At 47.2% G+C, this 18,276-nt stretch overlaps 1 protein-coding gene across 12 annotated transcripts in view; it reads left to right on the top strand.

Annotated features, from left to right (window-relative positions):
* Trrap (transformation/transcription domain associated protein) overlaps positions 1-18,276 on the top strand; it is a 95,475-nt gene that overhangs the window by 11,476 nt on the left and 65,723 nt on the right. For 10 of the 12 annotated variants that reach the window (XM_057763715.1, XM_057763716.1, XM_057763706.1 and 7 more), the window contains exons 6-20: positions 93-176; positions 2,356-2,412; positions 2,585-2,710; positions 4,503-4,580; positions 4,746-4,834; positions 5,973-6,069; positions 8,480-8,618; positions 9,544-9,622; positions 10,922-11,156; positions 12,242-12,608; positions 12,694-12,791; positions 13,351-13,545; positions 14,086-14,277; positions 15,739-15,904; positions 16,436-16,692. In XM_057763715.1, coding sequence (XP_057619698.1) covers positions 93-176; positions 2,356-2,412; positions 2,585-2,710; positions 4,503-4,580; positions 4,746-4,834; positions 5,973-6,069; positions 8,480-8,618; positions 9,544-9,622; positions 10,922-11,156; positions 12,242-12,608; positions 12,694-12,791; positions 13,351-13,545; positions 14,086-14,277; positions 15,739-15,904; positions 16,436-16,692 — 2,259 coding nt within the window. The remainder of the gene's footprint in view (positions 1-92; positions 177-2,355; positions 2,413-2,584; positions 2,711-4,502; positions 4,581-4,745; positions 4,835-5,972; positions 6,070-8,479; positions 8,619-9,543; positions 9,623-10,921; positions 11,157-12,241; positions 12,609-12,693; positions 12,792-13,350; positions 13,546-14,085; positions 14,278-15,738; positions 15,905-16,435; positions 16,693-18,276) is intronic. The other 2 variants (XM_057763714.1, XM_057763708.1) reach the window with 1 other exon arrangement.

Raw genomic sequence — 18,276 nt, 5'->3', positions numbered from 1 at the left:
CGGGCACCACCATTTCCGTCAACAGTTTATCTTAATCTTGAGATTAAAATGTGTTCAAAAATGTGACTTGATTTTTTTTCTGTTGTTTAAAGACTGAAAATGAAGAAAATGTTCTTATTTGTCTAAGAATAATTATTGAACTGCACAAACAGTTCAGGCCACCAATCACGCAAGAAGTAAGTTATTACCTCTCTCTCTCTCTCTCTCTTTGTCTCTCTCTCTCTCTCTCTCTCGCTCGCTCGCTCGCTCGCTCGCTCTCTGTGTACAAATGTGGTGTGGCATGTCCTTGGTATTCAGAGGTCAACTTGGGGTGGTTGGATCTCTCCTTCTATGACTTGGGTCCCAGGAATTAAATTCAGATAGTTAGACTTGGTAGCAATTACCTTTACTTTGTGAGCCATCTTGCTGGTCTTTACCCTTACATGAGTCTACTGAACAAGTACTGTGTAGAAAATAGAGCCTCAGTTGGGAGAAATTCTGTATCCCCTACTTCCCTCTGCTCCTTGTCTTGTGCTGAGTAATGGAAGGGCCTTTTCATGAAGCACATAGCACACTTTGAGAATATTCCTGCTCAATGCTCCACTGTTCTCCTCTTTAGAGCTGTCTTTATGATTTCTGTTTGCATGAGTGCACAGATATCTCCCTGGATTTGATGGACTGGAAGTTCCAACCATTTTCTTTTGGGTAAGGATAAAGGGGAATTCTGAAGTTGGAGCTGGTTTGATCTCAAATCTGTAGCCCAGCAGTAGAGCGATGCTGGGTAAACTGTAGCTTTGGGGGGCCAAGTTCTTTGCCTTGTAAATGACATGTGTGCAGATGTCCATGGAGGACAGAAGAGGATGTCACATCCCTTGAAGATGGGTTTACGGGTGGTTGTAAGCCACCTGGCGTGGGTGCTGGGAACTGAACTCACGTTCTTTTTTTTTGTTGTTGTTTTTTCGAGACAGGGTTTCTCTGTGATTTTGGAGCCTGTCCAGGAACTAGCTCTTGTAGACCAGGCTGGTCTCGAACTCACAGAGATTCACCTGCCTCTGCCTCCCAAGTGCTGGGATTAAAGTAGTGTGCCACCACCGCCCGACTGAACCTCACGTTCTTTGTGAGCAGGAGCTGCCCTGAACCCCTGAGTCCCTTCTCCAGCCTTGATTTTCTTTTTATCAGCATATTTCTGGACACTTCAAGTCTTTTCCATTTTTTGTTTTTTATTTCTCCCTTTTTTTTTTTTTTTTTTTTTTTTTTTGGTTTTTCGAGACAAGGTTTCTCTGTGGTTTTGGAGCCTGTCCTGGAACTAGCTCTTGTAGACCAGGCTGGTCTCGAACTCACAGAGATCCGCCTGCCTCTGCCTCCCGAGTGCTGAGATTAAAGGCGTGCGCCACCACCGCCCGGCAATTTCTCCCTTTTTTTGTCTTGTTTTGAGACCAGGTTTCTCTGTGTAGCCCTGGTTGTCTTGGAACTCACTTTGTAAACCAGGCTGACTTGAAATTCACAGAGATCAACCTACCTCTTCCTTCCTGAGTTCTGGGATTAAAGGTGTGCGCCACCACTGCTCAGTTCAAATTTTTTTCTAAATGGCTATTGCCAAATATTTTTCGTTTATGGACCAGGTTATTCAATTAATTAGGTTTGCAGAAGTGGGGTTACTGAGTCAGAGTACAGTTCCAGTGCTTCACATGTGTTCAGACTGATTCTGGGAACCCTGGTTGGTTTGATTCCCTTGGTGGTATAAAAGTCTCTATTCTTGAATCATCTCAAACGTGTTTTTTCATTTACACGTGTGTTTATTCATTTTATTTTTAAAATACATGTGTGCCATCTTGATGGATGTGTAGCGTGTGTGTGTGGTTGCCATCTGAGATGAGAAAAGGGTGCTGGATCTCCCAGAACTGAAGTTACATAGGCAGTTGTGAGCTGCCAGATACATGGATGCTGAGGATCCAGTCTGGTTCCTCTGTGAGCAGCCAACCCGCAATCCACTGTTTTCTGAAGAGCACATAATGGCCTTTCCTAAGTGTTCATCCCTCGGTTGTTTCTGAGATAGAAAATTGGTTTCTGTTCATCAGTATCTTTCGGTCTCATTTTTGTCTTCTTCCTTGTGTGTGTGTTTGTGTTTTGCTTTGCTTTGTTTATGTCCATCACCCATTTGTTTCTTGCCTGATAGTTCCTACCTTTTAATATCATTAAAAGGGTATTTGTGGGGTGGTGGTGGCGAGTGTGCCTAAGCATATGTGTGGAGTTCAGAGGACAACTCGGGCATGTCTTCAGTGAGGTGTCTAGCTTGAATAGTAAGTGCCTGTACCCCCTGAGCTGTCACTGACCCTGTAAGTATGTTCTCAAAGCATTTCTGGTTTTTGTTTTTAGATTCATCACTTTTTGGATTTTGTGAAACAAATTTACAAGGAGCTTCCAAAAGTTGTGGTATGTTTGTGTTAAAGCTTGAGTTTATTGCTTATATTTATTTAACACCTGTCCCAAGGGTGTTTGGAAAGGTTTAGTTAAAGAAGTGACTGGGGTGGGTTTCTGGTTCTAGGGTAGGTAATATTAAAGACAAGACACACTGTTTTGCCATTACTGTCTTCTTTCTGTGCAGAACCGCTACTTTGAGAATCCTCAGGGGATCCCTGAGAACACAGTGCCTCCACCAGAACTGGTGGGCATGATCACGACAGTCGCTGTGAAGGTCAATCCTGAGCGGGAAGACAGCGAGACGCGGACGGTGTGTGTTTCTCCTCCCTGGTGACAGCCTTGTCTCGTTTTCATGTTCTCTTTCCAAATCTGTGGCTTCTCTATTTGGTAAAGGGGAAAATGAGTTAACTTAGACCATTTGGTTTTCTTTTTTCCTCTTTTCTTTACTTGGAGGCACAAGCCTGGTCCTGCCCTGTATCTTGGAGGTAGTGAAGGTGAGCCCTTGGGCACTGGTGATGTTTGGCTGTACAGACCAGCCTACCACCAGGCGGTGGTGGCGCACGCCTTTAATCCTAGCACTCGGGAGGCAGAGGCAGGCGGATCTCTGTGCGTTCGAGGCTAGGCTGGTCTACAAGAGCTAGTTCCAGGACAGGAACCAAAGCTACAGAGAAACCCTGTCTTGAAAAACAAACAAAACAAAAAAAGGCCAGCCTACCAAGGGAACTGAGGTCTCTTACTGACAAGAGTAGCAGGCTAGGCATAGGGCAGAGAGATTTTGATGTGCTAGAAGTCCTTTGAAGCTATAGGTAAAATTGAAGTTCTCTGAGGCAGAGAAGACCCAGGTGGTCCCCAGCCTCACTCTGGTTTGCTGACTCTGTAAAAGTTTGTGAACCTTCCCCTCGACCTTGCTTTTCCAGTTTTTATCTGGAAATCTGTGTCTTGGACTCTGCAGAGGCAATGTGAGTGCTGTTTGTCACGTAGGAGAGATGTGGTGACCTTTTGCCATGACTCATTTTGGGGGCTGAGTTAAGAATGTTTTTCTGGGGCTAGGGGCATGTGTCTGTTGGACGCTTACCTGCGTGCATGGAGGAAGGCCCAGGGCTCTATCCTCAGCATTTGGACAACTGAGCACGCTGGTGCATGCCTCTGATCCTAGCACTAGGGAAGTGTGGGGTCAGTTGAAGACTCCTCAATGCATAGCAAGTTGGATGCCGGCTTGGGCTACATGTGACGGCCCACAGGAAGGCATTTTAGCATTTGTGGTTGTACTGAGAGAAGACTTCCTCTTGTGCTGAGGAGAACCAAACTGAGTTTTAAGCAGAGCTCAGTCCATCTCTTACTGGTAGTGTGCATCTGCCCGTCTTTATGTTTTAAGAGTCCTGAAGAAGCTCCTTCAGCTTCTCCTGGATTTACTATAAGCATTTTTCTACATATAAATATCAAATAAAGCCTGTAGGCTAAATTGGACATTTGAAGTTTTTCTTGTTCTTTTAAGTCAGATATTGGCTTTAAAAGCTTGGTGTGTTGCTGGGCTGGGTAGCACACACCTTTACTACTGGCTCTTAAGAAGCAGAGGCAGGTGGACCTCTGAGTTTAAGGCCAGTCTGATCTACATTATGAGACCCTGTCTCAGGGGAAAAAAAGAAAGGAAGAAAGAAAAAGAGACTGGATGTTGAGGTACATGGTACATGACTGAAGCAGTAGGATTGCTGTGAGTTGCAAGTTCACCTTGGCCAAGTAGTGAGTTCAAGGCCAGCCTGGGTCACATAGTCAGACTCTTTCAAAAACCAGACAGCTGGGACTGGTATTGCATGCTCACAATCCCAGCATTTAGAATGCAGAGACAGAAGATGAACCAAGAGTATGTAGGGAGGCCTTATCTCCAAACCAGGCTTCCTATCTCACAGACATACCCACAAGCCCCAGGTTTCTTAGGTGATTTGAATCTCTTTGGATTTCCCCAAGATTTTGCCATCTATGAAGTAGCAGTCTGTGGACTTAGCTTGGGTCCTCCACCGATACTTGCAATGATGTGTCGGTGTCTGTGTTCATTATGGTCCTTGTTGGTGCTGACGGTTGCCTCTCCTCTCTGTGTCTCACAGCACTCCATCATTCCCCGAGGATCACTTTCCCTGAAAGTCCTGGCCGAGCTGCCCATCATTGTTGTACTAATGTACCAGGTACGTGTACCCCTTAACCATTTTTTTCATGTGAAAGTTCATGTCTAGTTTCCTTCAGAGAATCAGATGCACAGGGAACCCCGATGCTCATGGATATCTCTGTGGTCTGCCAGATCATTCCGTGGTAGATGAATGTAAAAACACTGCGCTTGCTGTTTCCTACAGCTGTACAAACTGAACATCCACAATGTCGTTGCCGAGTTTGTGCCCTTGATTATGAATACCATTGCCATCCAGGTCTCTGCACAAGCCAGGTAAGCATTCCTCAGGCGTGGCAGAGCTGGTGGCACAGGACTTTCTCCAGCCAGTGATTGCCACTGCCCCATCCTTGAGATGTGAGAATTGTGTCACAATGTGTTTAAACACACTCTGTGCACTTTGACTTATTTAAACTCCTATTGACATAGTGGTGGCGGCTATGATTTTTCTAGTTTCTTTTTACAATTTTTTTGTGAAGTTTTATCTATCTGTGTTCTGTGGGTGTGAGTGTGTGCATGCCCATGCTGTGCTGGGGAGGTCAGAGGTCAGCTTGCAGAAGTCAGTTCTCCTCTTCCATCTTGTGAGTCACAGCAGTTGAACTCAGCTTGTCAATCTTGGCAGCAGGTATCCTTAGCTGCTGAGCCATGTTCTGGGCCTCTTAGTTGAAAACATGTTCTGGGAGGTTGCTTTCTCTCATCTTAGAAGTTCCCAGTGTCCCTAGGCATTTCTTGTTCTGACTGTTCCTTGAGAAAACGGACAGCATGTGACCTCCAGGGCTCCCTGCTGAGGAGGAACAGGCCCACTGGATCCATCCTCATCTTAAACCAAATAGCATTCCTTAAGGACACCCTCTGCTGACGTGCAGCCCCTCTGGCTGTGAGGTCCTTGAGGAGCATCTGAGAAGTAACCGTCTCCAGCCATTCCCAGAGCTTGTGTTAAGCACACAGGTGCCCTGAGGAACATAGATGATGCAGCATGGGTGTCCACATTAGGAGTGCTGTGGTATGGTTTGATTTGGGCCTTTTAGACTTCTGTGTTATTTGATTTTTATTTCATTTTTAAAAAGTATGTCTATGTGTGGGTATATGCACAGGAGAGAAGTGCCCATGTAGGCCAGAAGAGGGCGTCAGGTTCCCCTGGAGCTATGGTTTCAGGAGGTTCTGAGCTGTCCATCATGGATGCTGGGCACGGAACCTGGGTTCCCTGTAAACAGCACGTGCTCTTAACCCCTGAGCCGTTTCTCCAGTCCCCTTCATGTGTTTAGAAACTGCATAAAAGTAGATGTACTTATGCTGCGGTGGTGCTATGGTCTGTCTGGAAATGAAGGAACTTCAAGACTTAGTAGTCTCTGTAGGTGTTCAATTCCAAGTCACTAAAGGACTGACGTTGGACTTGTATTCAATTCCTGCCCAGGCAACATAAGCTTTACAACAAGGAGCTGTATGCTGACTTCATTGCCGCTCAGATCAAAACGTTGTCATTTTTAGCCTATATCATCAGAATTTACCAGGTAAGTTCATAGACTTGATTTGCTGGTTTTTTTTCTTTCATATGTATGTATGTGTGCTTTGAGTAAGTGTGTATTTGTGAGTATGTGATGCACATGTGTATGTGTGTGTTTATAAATGCATGCACATGTGTAGAGAACAGGAGTTGGTGTAGGGAATCTTCCTAGATCACTCTCTGCATTCTTCTTTTTGAGGCAAGGTCTCTAAAATCAAACCCAGAGCTCATTGTATGGTTAGTCCTGTCAGCACCATGCTCGGGGTCCTGTCTCTACCTTCCAAGGGTGGAATTACTGTTGCCATGCCCACCCAGAGTTTATGTAGGTTTGGGCAATCTGACCTGATTGCCCTGCATGGCCAGGACGTTAGCCACTGAGTTCTCTCCACACCCTGTTTTTGTTACTACATAAAACAAATTGATTTTCTGTGCATGTGTCCTTGAATTGACCATTGCTTCCAGTCACTGCATTAATTTATAGACGGTTTCTGTCCCCCTGAAATTTCATGGCCATTTGTAGTCGGTTTCTTCTTGGCATCTCCAGTTCCTAGGAAACCCTGACCTGTGTTTTTTGTCCCCATTGATTTGCCTTTTCTGTTTTGTGAGTGGAGTCGTATCCTCCAGGGTGGTGTCTGTACTCATGTCTGCTGTCTTTCACTAGGCAGGGGTACTGAGATGTCAGGGCTGAACTGTTTCTCTGAAGTTGGTAGGAAAGGGAAAGGGGACCTGACTCTTGTCAGTAGGCTGTGTTTTTGTTTTTCTTTTTAAAATTTTCCTGCGTATTTGTTTATAGTTGGTTCTCTGCTTCCTCCTCTTAAGGGATTCTGGGACCTAACTCAGGTCACCAGACTTACATGGTGAGTGCTGTTACCTCCTGAGCCATCTTAACTCCCCCAGGCCCCCCAGGCCCATCTTTTCCTTTCTTGAGATGTGGTCTCAGTACACATCCTGGTTGCTATGATTTGCTCTGATAACAGGCTGATCTCCAATTTGTAGTGATCCTCCTGCCTGTGTCTCTCAAGATTTAGAATAACAGACTTTTAACATTAGATGTGGCTTAAACTGTATGATTTTTTTGTTTGTTTGTTTTGGTTTTGATTTTTCAAGACAGGGTTTCTCTTTGTAGCCTTGGTTCTCCTGGAACTCTCTAGATCAGGCTGTCTTTGAATTCACAGAGATCCGCCTGCCTCTGCCTCCGAGTGCTGGGTTTAAAGGCGTGTGCCACTACCAACCAGCAAACTATGTAATTTTTAAATAAAATTTTTGTGTGGGCAGTCAACAATTGTTCTAAAGTGTGGCATAAATGTAATTCTGATCTGTTGCAATAGAATTTGTTTCTCAGTCTTTTTGTTTTTGGAGACAGGGTCTCCGCTGGCGTGGAACTCTGTAAGGGTTTAACAATTGTTTTAAGATAAAAACCACTTTAGATTATAGTCTTACTGTGCAGCCCAGGCTGGTCTTCAACCCATCATCCGTAATCTTCAGAGTTCAAGATTGTGGACATTGACCATTATGACCAGATAAATAAATGAAGGTTTTGTTCCTGGGTGTTGAGTCAGGAAGAGATGCTTAAAGCTCCTCAGAGTTGCCCCAGCCAGTCTCTTGTCACTGAGGACTGACTGAGCCAGGCTGTGGTGGTGCACGCCTTTAATCCCAGTACTCTAATCCCAGGAGGTAGAGGCAGGCAGATCTCTTGAGTTCGAGGCCAGCCTGACCTACAAAGTGAGTTCCAAAACAATAGTCAGGGCTACACAGATAAACTCTAAAAAAGAGGACTGACTGATTTTTGAGCCAATGACTTACTGTGTAGCTTTCTGGAACTTGTTAGGTAGACTGGGGTGGACTCACAGATATGTGCCTACCTCTGCCTCCTAAGTGTTGGAATTAAATGTGAGTGCTACCATGCCTGGCATTTGCTTATTTTAAAAAGATGTGCCCGTGTGTGTGTACCTGCCTGTGGAAGGCAGAAGAGGGCATTGGGTCCTCTAGATCTTGAGTTACAGGTGATTGTGAGCCACTTATCATGGGAGCTAGAAGCTGAAAGGGGGTCCTCTGGAAGAGCAGCCGGTGCCCCTAACCTCCGAGACATCTTTCTAGCCCCGAATATTTTTTAAAACAGGTTTTAGCATCTATTTTCTCTCTAATAAGGAAATAATGCATATTTACTATTGAAACTTAAAAATCAATAGAGCAATGCAAACGCTGCATCCACACTTAGACCATGTGAAAGGCCATCTCTCTGTCCATGTTGTCATATTTTCCCTTCAGGGTGACACCGGCTGAGGGCTCTGTGCACACACGCGTACACACGAAAACATTTTGGGTGGTGCTTGCTTATTAGGCCTAAGGATAGGACGAACTTCCTATCTCTGCTGCCTCCCACAGAAGTATGACTGTTGTCTTCCTTGCTGTGGCAGGAGCTAGTGACCAAGTACTCTCAGCAGATGGTGAAAGGCATGCTCCAGTTGCTTTCCAATTGCCCAGCAGAGACTGCACACCTCAGGAAAGAGCTCCTCATTGCTGCCAAGCACATCCTCACCACGGAGCTGAGAAACCGTAAGGCTAGCTTTTCCATGAAGGCCATGCCATCTTCGGTGCAAGGCCTGGAGACTTCCTGGAGGTTCTAAATGGTCTTGGCATGTCTGTTCTTTCTTTATTGCTGCCTTGAAATTTTTTTTGTAATTTTTGCATTTCCTTAATTTTTTTTTGTTTACTTTTATATACATGAATATATGTGTGTGTTAACTTGAATCTGTGTAGGTCTGTGTACCACATATGTGCCTGTTGTCTGTAGAGGCCAGAAGAGGGCGTCAGATCCAGAGAATGGAGCTAATTGTGAACTGCTATGTGGTTCTGGGAGTTGAACACATGTCTTCTACTGAGCCAACTTCTTTTTTGTGCTTTTTTTGTTTTGTTTTGTTTTGTTTTTTTTTGTTTTTTGAGACAGGGTTTTTCTGTGTAGCCCTGGCTGCCATAGAACTCATTCTGTAAACCAGGCTGCCTGCTTCTGCCTCACAAGTGCTGGGCTTAAAGGCGTGCACTGCCACGCCCTTTTGTCCTCCCTTTTAAGATTTATCTTACTAATTGTGTGTGTGTTGGGATGAGAAACTGCAGGTGGCCAGAGGCATGACATGTGCTTTACTTTAGAACTAAGCTGACTATATGCCAGTCTTGTTCCAGAACCTAAATGTCCTATGTGCTTGTTGTTCATAGTCTTGGTTCATTTTCTTATGTCATTGGTTGTAAGCCTAACCTTTAATGGCTGAGCCATCTCTCCAACCCATCTTGGTCAGTTCTCTAACAACAAACATTCCCTGACCATGTCTTTGTGGGCAGGTGGTTTGTTTGGCCCAGGAGAGCCAACATCCCACTTCACAGTGCCTTTCTAGTCTTTTCCATGCCCTTTTCTTCGCCTACCAGACCACAGACTGACCACTGTGGAAGGTTTGTGAAGTCCTTTATGTTCTTACGTGTTTCCTAGAGTTCATCCCCTGCATGGACAAGCTGTTTGATGAATCAATCCTGATTGGCTCTGGATACACAGCACGGGAGACGCTCAGGTACAGTATTGTTTGATCCAGGATGCAGGCCTGGTTGGCATGATGTCCAGGGACAGGAAGACCTGCATGATGGGAGAGCTCTGATGCAGGCAGGCCACTGGGCCCTACTCACCTATTGAATTTAGAATGGCAGTAGGTTTCGAAGTGTGGGAGTGCTTAGGTTGTTTTAAAAACAAAAACAACAACGACAAAACCAATTCTGTAAACATTTTTGGAATTTATTTGTATGTGTGTGTTCATGCACTTGTGCCAAGGTGTAGAAGTTAGTGGACAGTTTGCATGATTTAATAGCCCAGGAAATATTAAATACATTGTCATAACATATAGAGCATTAACCTGTCAACTAGTTAATATTTTGAGACAGTGTAGCTAGGTAACCATGGCTGACCTGGAACTCAGATTCTACCTCCCTCTGCCTCTTGAGTGCTGGGAGTAAAGGTGTGCACCACACACCTGACACACTGTTGGGAGTAAAGGTGTGCACCACCACACCTGACACACTGTTGGGAATAAAGGTGTGCACCACCACGCCTGGCAGACTGTTGGGAGTAAAGCTGTGCACCACCACGCCTGGCACACTGTTGATGTTTGAACAGTAGACCCTACCCAGTACACAAACAAACTTAGGTATTTTCCTGGTTAGTCATTGTTGATTTGACATCATCTAGAGCAGTGGTTCTCAACCCCAAAGGGTTTCTGACCCACAGGTTGAGAACTGTTGCCTTCAGGAGAACATTTATCCTTGCCAAGAACCCATCAACTGTCAGTAGCTGATCTAGAGAGTTACTTGAAAAGAGGGAACCTCTATGAAGAATTGCTCCTGTCAGATTGACCTATGGTCAATTTATGGGACATATTCTTGTTTGCTAATTAATAGAGCCCAGTCCACCGTGGGTGGCACCAACCCTAGGCAGGTGATTCTGAGCTGTTTAAAAGCAGAGTGATTGAGCCAGTGGCAGGGTCCCCCATTGTTGCTGCTTCAAACTCTAGCTTGAATTTCTTCCCTGGGTTCCTGCAGTGATAGATTGTGACCTGAAAGTGTAAGCCAACTAGCCCTTCCCTCCCTCCCTAAAGTCAGCACCAAAAGAGCCAACGATGTCAGGAACTTTGTAACTTGGGTTAAAGTCAGCTTTTCAATATGTAGAGTGAAACATGACAAGACAGACTGGGCCTTTCAGTTAAGCAGCTGGGAGAGGAACAAGGGTCTGGGTGGGCACTAAGGCCATGCTGGACCCTCCTCCCTTAGCACTGCAGTCCCAGCAGTGGCTACAGGGAGTACAGTGACATCTCTTCCTGCAGACCCCTTGCCTACAGCACACTTGCTGACCTTGTACACCACGTTCGCCAGCACCTGCCCCTCAGTGACCTGTCCCTCGCCGTCCAGCTCTTTGCCAAGAACATCGATGATGAGTCCTTGCCCAGTAGCATCCAAACCATGTCCTGCAAACTCCTGCTGAACCTGGTGGACTGCATCCGCTCCAAGAGTGAGCAGGAAAGTGGCAACGGCAGAGATGTCTTGATGCGGATGTTGGAGGTACCGACTGCTTTGGTTTATCTTAAGTTTTATTAAATGTAGGTGACTGAGGTGGCCAGATGGGAGTTTGGCTTTGGGAGTTAGGCCACATTGTTTAAATCCTGGGTCCTCCTGCTGCTGGCAGCCATGGTCGGAAGCTGCTTTTTTCTGTTTGCTTCTCTTCAGTCTCGGGATGGTCAGCATCTATCTGGCAGGGCTGCCCTGAGAGTTAGAGCAGCTTGAAGATACTCCAGTTAGTGTCTGGGGGAGGGATGAAAGGTTTTCCATAGCACTGAAGGACCACTCCAGCAGTCTTTACTCAAAACTGGATGCTGCTCACCCAGCTCAGAAACCAGCAGCTGTTGACCTTTGTGCAAATGTGTGTTCAACCACAGAGCCGTTTAGATGTCCTCAAGGCCCATCATATGTTTGTTTGTTTTTTTTTCCTTTTTCTTTTCCTTTTCCTGGATCTCACTTTGTAGATCAGGCTGGCTGGCCTCTAACTTGTCGAGATTCTCCTGCCTCTGCCTCCTAAGTGCTATGATTAAAGGCATGTCCAGGTCCAATCACTGCTTGGCTCTGTTTTCTAAAGATTTGATTTTAAATTTTAGTCATGTGTTATGTGTGTGTAGTGCATGTGTTCATGTGTGCCAGTGGCTTTAGAGTCCCATGGAGCTCATTCCATGCAGTTTGAGCCATCCCACGTGAGTGCTGGAAATGGGTCTTAGGTCCCCTGGAACAGATGTATCATCTTTTCATAGCTGTGCCATCTCGGCAGCATGTTTTGTATGTTTAAGGCAAGGTCTTGTTCACCTTGTAGTTCACCTTGTAGCCTCTGCTGCCTATCCAGCCAGCCTCGGGGATCCCTGCTGTCTGCCTCTCTAGAGCTGGGTTTATAAGAGCATGCTGCCATACCCTGATCTGCTGCATGGGTTCTGTGAACTGCACACAGATCCTCTTGCTTGCAAGGCAGGCACTTTTCAGACTGAGCAGTCACCCCTTCTGTTGTATGTTGTGGTGATGGACAGGATGACATCAGGTGGTTTCAGATGTTTGCCTATTAACTTTTAACTCCTTCCCTTGACCCAAATTTCTTTTGCCATTAGGTTTTTGTCCTCAAGTTCCATACTATTGCCCGGTACCAGCTCTCAGCCATTTTTAAGAAATGCAAGCCTCAATCTGAACTGGGAGCTACAGAAGCCACGCTGCCTGGGGTGCCCACGGCCCCTGCTGCCCCTGGCCCAGCACCTTCCCCAGCCCCTGTGCCTACGCCTGCTCCCCCTCCTCCCCCACCCCCAACCCCAGCCACCCCAGTGACCCCAGCCCCTGTGCCCCCATTTGAAAAACAAGGAGAAAAGGACAAGGAAGATAAGCAGACATTCCAAGTCACAGACTGCCGGAGTTTGGTGAAAACCTTGGTCTGCGGCGTCAAGACCATCACGTGGGGCATAACGTCATGTAAAGCACCTGGTGGTAATTCTACTCTTACACTGTTTGGACCAACAACATTTTTAGCTTGGTGTGTTTGCCAGGTTTTAATGTAATCTCTCTCTTCTAGAAGCTCAGTTTATTCCTAACAAGCAGTTACAACCCAAAGAAACTCAGATTTACATCAAACTTGTGAAGTATGCAATGCAAGCCTTGGATATTTATCAGGTATGAAGTGGCTGCAAACCAGGCTGTTGCGGATGGAAGGTGCCCTTAGGACGGAGTCCTAGTGATGGAACAAGCCCTTGGTGTTTACTCCCAGTTTGGATGCATCTGGGTTTGTTTCTGTTGCGTGACCTGCCCAGCTTTGCGTTTCGCGGGATAGCACACCTGCATCATCAGTTATGTGGTGCTGGGGATCATGATTGCATGTTGATGTTTAATTCCCTCTCCTGTTACTGTGGTGAAATGCTCTGACAAAAGCCATTTAGGGGATAACGGGCTTATTTGTTATCAAGTGGTGGTCGTCGGGTACCTCTACCCTCTGAGTTGCCCCTTACTTAATTGTGGTTTTTTCTTTTCCTTTCTCTTTTTTTCTTCTTCCCTGATGAGAACACCTAGTTTCTTCTTTTTCGAAATTGAGGCAAGAACAGATTTTAGAAGGAGGATAACCTTTATTGTTGAATTCAGCGCCTTGTTTAAAATATATAACTTGTGATTTTATAAAGAAATAATACACAATAGAAGGTGCTCCATTGTAGCGGCCGTGGCTGTTTGCCCATTCTAGGTCCAGATCGCAGGAAATGGACAGACGTACATCCGAGTAGCCAACTGCCAGACTGTGCGAATGAAAGAAGAGAAGGAGGTTCTGGAGCACTTCGCTGGCGTCTTCACCATGATGAACCCCCTGACGTTCAAGGAGATCTTCCAGACTACGGTCCCTTACATGGTGGAAAGGATCTCAAAAAATTATGCTCTTCAGGTATAAACTCCCTTTTCTATTAACGTGTGTGTGTGTGTGTGTGTGTGTGTGTGTGTGTGTGTGCGCGCGCGCTGGGAGAGAGAGAGTTTTCTGTCCTTTCACCATATGCCTCAGGGCTTGAACTCTGGTTTCAGGCACGGAGGTAGTTGCCTTCACCTGCTGAGCCATCTTGCCAGCCCCTTTATATTCTCTCAGTTTAAACTTTTTTGTATATGCTTGTGTTTACTCATCCACTTTAAGAAATTGCCGTCCCTAAGGATGTGCTTGTAGGGGACTACTGGGCGATGATGTTCTAGAAAGTTCTCAAGCCTTCAGATGCGGCAGGCAGGCTCCTTTCAAGAGTAGAAGCTAATGGGTGTTGAGTTCAGGCTGTCAGATGCTCGGCTCTGATAGGAGGCCAGCTTGCCTGTGACAGCGGCAGGTGATGGTTTCCTCAGCACTCTGCGAACGTGGATCTTGTTTGGAAACTTATTACCTTTTGCAGCTGCTTTGAGTGAGGAAGGGAATTATTTTTGTCATAGGTGTTTCTTATTTTGACAGATTGTTGCCAACTCTTTCTTGGCAAATCCTACTACCTCGGCTCTGTTTGCCACAATCCTGGTGGAGTACCTCCTGGACCGGCTGCCAGAAATGGGCTCCAATGTGGAACTCTCCAACTTGTACCTCAAGCTGTTCAAGTTGGTCTTCGGATCAGTGTCCCTGTTTGCAGCTGAAAACGAGCAGATGCTGAAGGTACTGTGTGCCTTGCTCTAGACCCACTGGGGTGCTGAAGGTACTGTGTGCCTCGCTCTAGGGACACTGGGGTGCTGAAGGTACTGTGTGCCTCGCTCTAGGCCCGCTGGGGTGCTGAAGGTACTGTGTGCCTCGCTCTAGGCCCGCTGGGGTGCTGAAGGTACTGTGTGCCTCGCTCTAGGCCCGCTGGGGTGCTGAAGGTACTGTGTGCCTCGCTCTAGGGATACTGGGGTGCTGAAGGTACTATGTGCCTCGCTCTAGGGACGCTGGGGTGCTGAAGGTACTGTGTGCCTCGCTCTAGGGACGCTGGGATGCTGAAGGTACTGTGTGCCTCGCTCTAGGGACGCTGGGATGCTGAAGGTACTGTGTGCCTCGCTCTAGGGACGCTGGGGTGCTGAAGGTACTGTGTGCCTCACTCTAGCCCACTGGGTGCTGAAGGTACTGTGTGCCTCGCTCTAGGCCCACTGGGGTGCTGAAGGTACTGTGTGCCTCGCTCTAGGCCCGCTGGGGTGCTGAAGGTACTGTGTGCCTCGCTCTAGGCCCGCTGGGGTGCTGAAGGTACTGTGTGCCTCGCTCTAGGCCCGCTGGGGTGCTGAAGGTACTGTGTGCCTCGCTCTAGGGACACTGGGGTGCTGAAGGTACTGTGTGCCTCGCTCTAGGGACGCTGGGGTGCTGAAGGTACTGAGTGCCTCACTCTAGGCCCACTGGGTGCTGAAAGTACTGTGTGCCTCCCTCTAGGGACACTGGGGTGCTGAAGGTACTGTGTGCCTCGCTCTAGGCTCACTGGGTGCTGAAGGTACTGTGTGCCTCGCTCTAGGGACACTGGGGTGCTGAAGGTACTGTGTGCCTCGCTCTAGGCTCACTGGGGTGCTGAAGGTACTTACCTTGTGCCTCACTCTAGGCCCACTGGGGTGCTGAAGGTACTGTGCACTTTCCTCTGAGAGCCACCACAGTCCTGGGGCTTTTAATGTTTCCACTTTTGAACAGAAATTACAGTAACTTCATTTTTACATGTGTAAAACTCTCCAAGTTTGGTATGACACACATAAGGTCCACATGCCTACAGCAGTTTAGGTGTTCCTATGGAATGCTTGATTGCTCTGCCAGGTGACAGTAGAAAATTCAGAATCACGGACTAAGAATGTAGTTCTACCACTTGGGAGGTAGAGGCAGTAGGATCAAGGCAGCTTCAGCTACTTAGCACAATTGAGGCCAGCCTGGGCTACATGAGGCCCCATGTCAACAGCCTAAAAAAAGAAAATTCCATTCTCAGGTAACTGTATCTGGGAACGTAAGTAGATCTTTCATAGCTAGATGGCCAAAACCACTCTGGTCATTCTGTTCTTTTGTTCATTTGAAATAACCTTTTCATGCTGCTGATGGCAGTGGTGTGTGAGCTCTCGTCTGGAGGGTGTGGAAACGCCTCACTGGTGCTCAGCTGTCTGCCTTCTCTCTGCACAGCCTCACCTGCACAAGATCGTGAACAGCTCCATGGAGCTGGCGCAGACCGCCAAAGAGCCCTACAACTACTTCCTCCTGCTCCGTGCCCTCTTCCGCTCCATAGGAGGCGGCAGCCATGACCTCCTGTATCAGGAGTTTCTGCCTCTCCTCCCAAACCTCCTCCAAGGTGAGTGCAGTGTCTTGACGTGTGCAACCTTCTGACTAATGCTGGGCTAAGACAGGCACAGCTCATGGTAGGTGGGTGGGAGTTTGGCAGCTCACCCCATTTAGAAAATAGCTTCATTAGTTTCTACAGTCAAACCACATAGGACTTGTCATGTGAACATTATTTTTGCAGTGTTACTCTGTACAAATGGTGTGGAGTGTAAAATACTGAATTTTCCACAGTATGCCTTGAGTGGCCCTTGTCCCTGCTCAGCCACATGTCCAGCCTTACCCTGGTCTAACTTAGTCCTCCTTAGGCTGATTTCCTCCTGCTGTCAGGCCTGGTTCTTTTCTCTTTGCCTAGACACATCACAAAAGTGTAATAGGATGTTTATAAAAACATTGGATGACCTACAGGAACTACCCACAGCCTGGGCTGCCACACTGAAAGGGGCCATGGATGCAGTTAACAGGTTTATCAGTGGCTTGTGACTTTGTACAGCTGATGTTGCATGCGTTAGGGAAGTAACAAGCCCCTCCAACCTCTTTCCAGGCCTGAACATGTTGCAGAGTGGCCTGCATAAGCAACACATGAAGGACCTCTTTGTGGAGCTGTGTCTCACAGTGCCAGTGCGGCTGAGCTCTCTGCTGCCCTATCTGCCCATGTTGATGGATCCCTTGGTGTCTGCCCTCAATGGGTCTCAGACGTTGGTCAGCCAAGGACTGAGGACCTTGGAGTTGTGTGTAGACAACCTGCAACCGGATTTCCTCTATGACCACATTCAACCTGTGCGGGCAGAGCTCATGCAGGTAAGTGTTCTTCCACCTCTGCACCAGCAGGGGGCATCAGCTCTTCAGGCCTCCAGTCTGTCTGAAGGAGTCACTGGACTCACTCAGAGGCAGAGTGATGCCTGTTTTTCTGAGCCCTGGGATGTACTGCCCAAGGGTTATTGCTGGTGTGGTCTCCATAAGCCAGTGTGAAGGCAGAAGGTGTAGGTGCTGTATGGCTGCTGCTGCTCCCAGAAAGAACCTGCCTGAATCCGCACAGACTTTCAGGTTCATGTAAAATGATGAAACTGCAAGGAAGCTGATGGGTGCCCCACCTCAGCCCAGAAGAAAAAGAACAGATACTACAAGGTTGTTTTGAAGTCTTAGGCTGTTTTGTTTATTAGAAATCAGGGTTTTCTGGGCAGTTGTGGGTTCCACCTTTAGTACCAGCACTCAGGAGGCAGAGACAGGCCAATCTCTGAGTTTGAAGTCAGTCTGGTCGACAGAGTGAGGTTCAGGACAGCCAGAGCTGCACAGAGAAACCCTGTCTCAACACCCTCCCCAATCAGGGGTTAAGTATCCTCATTTTTCACTTTGTTAGTGCTGTGATTCTGATGGGATTGGTAGTCACTGGTGGCAGGGGGACTCTCTATGCCTGCCTCCTAGCGTGGGGTCCCAGCTAGCCCTCCATGGTGGAGACTCAGCAGCTCCTGAACACAGGAGCCTCTATACATGCTGGATTGGAGGGACAGCACCATGGACTGGAGGCAAGATTAACACCTGCCCTGGTGTTCTGAGATTATCTCTTGGTCTCTCTATACCGGGAGATGCTGGCATGGGGCCCACTTGTCATGGGAGGACTGCAGAGCTGGCCCTGAGAGCTGTGCTATCGGTTCTGGAAAGCAGAGCTTGTCTTGACCTGAGTGTGTATGAGCGGCCAGGGAAGGGGAAGCAAGAGTGTCTGCTGGGACTGAGGTAGTGTTGGGCCTCAGTTTGCTTAACCATGAGAACCCTCACATATAAGGTTAAAGGTCACTTTTAGTTTTGGGGGGGCTAGTAACCCCCAAGACAAGTGGCACTATAGTCTCTCCTGATCCACCCTCTGAGTCTTGAGGGCACCCTCACCTGGCTAAGAAGCAGAACCCCCCTACCCCCTCCGAGGCAGAGAGGAACCTAACAGGCTACCCTCAGTGGTTTGACTTGCAAGAGCATGAGAGAAATGGATTTTGCTTGATGGAAGGAAATATGCCAAGATTTCATGTCAAGCTTGAATATTGCTGGTTTCTCACATTGAGTGTGGTGATAGAAGTTAAGGAAATAGACTTAAAACAAGGATAGCAGTCATTCTGAGACGTGGGTAACTCATGGACGAGGGGATGTATGAGCACATGTATGCAGTGTTCTGCAGCAGGCCGTCCAGGTGTGTGCCATACAGAGCACACCTGAGCTTAATTAACCCACAGTCCTGCTTCAGATGCTATCATGTTTGGCTTATAGGAGTGCTGAGCAAAGTGGGCTTTTATGCAGCCTTTGCTTATTTGTCTCTAATGTGCTAATGTTGTTGTGGTTTTTGTTTTTTCTGAGACAAGGTTTCTCTGCATAACTGCTTTCATTGTCCTGGGAACT

Source organism: Chionomys nivalis, chromosome 3, assembly GCF_950005125.1.
Source record: "Chionomys nivalis chromosome 3, mChiNiv1.1, whole genome shotgun sequence".
NCBI lineage: Eukaryota > Metazoa > Chordata > Mammalia > Rodentia > Cricetidae > Chionomys > Chionomys nivalis.
The sequence above is the reverse complement of the archived record's forward strand: the minus strand, read 5'-3'. Positions and strand labels throughout refer to the sequence as shown.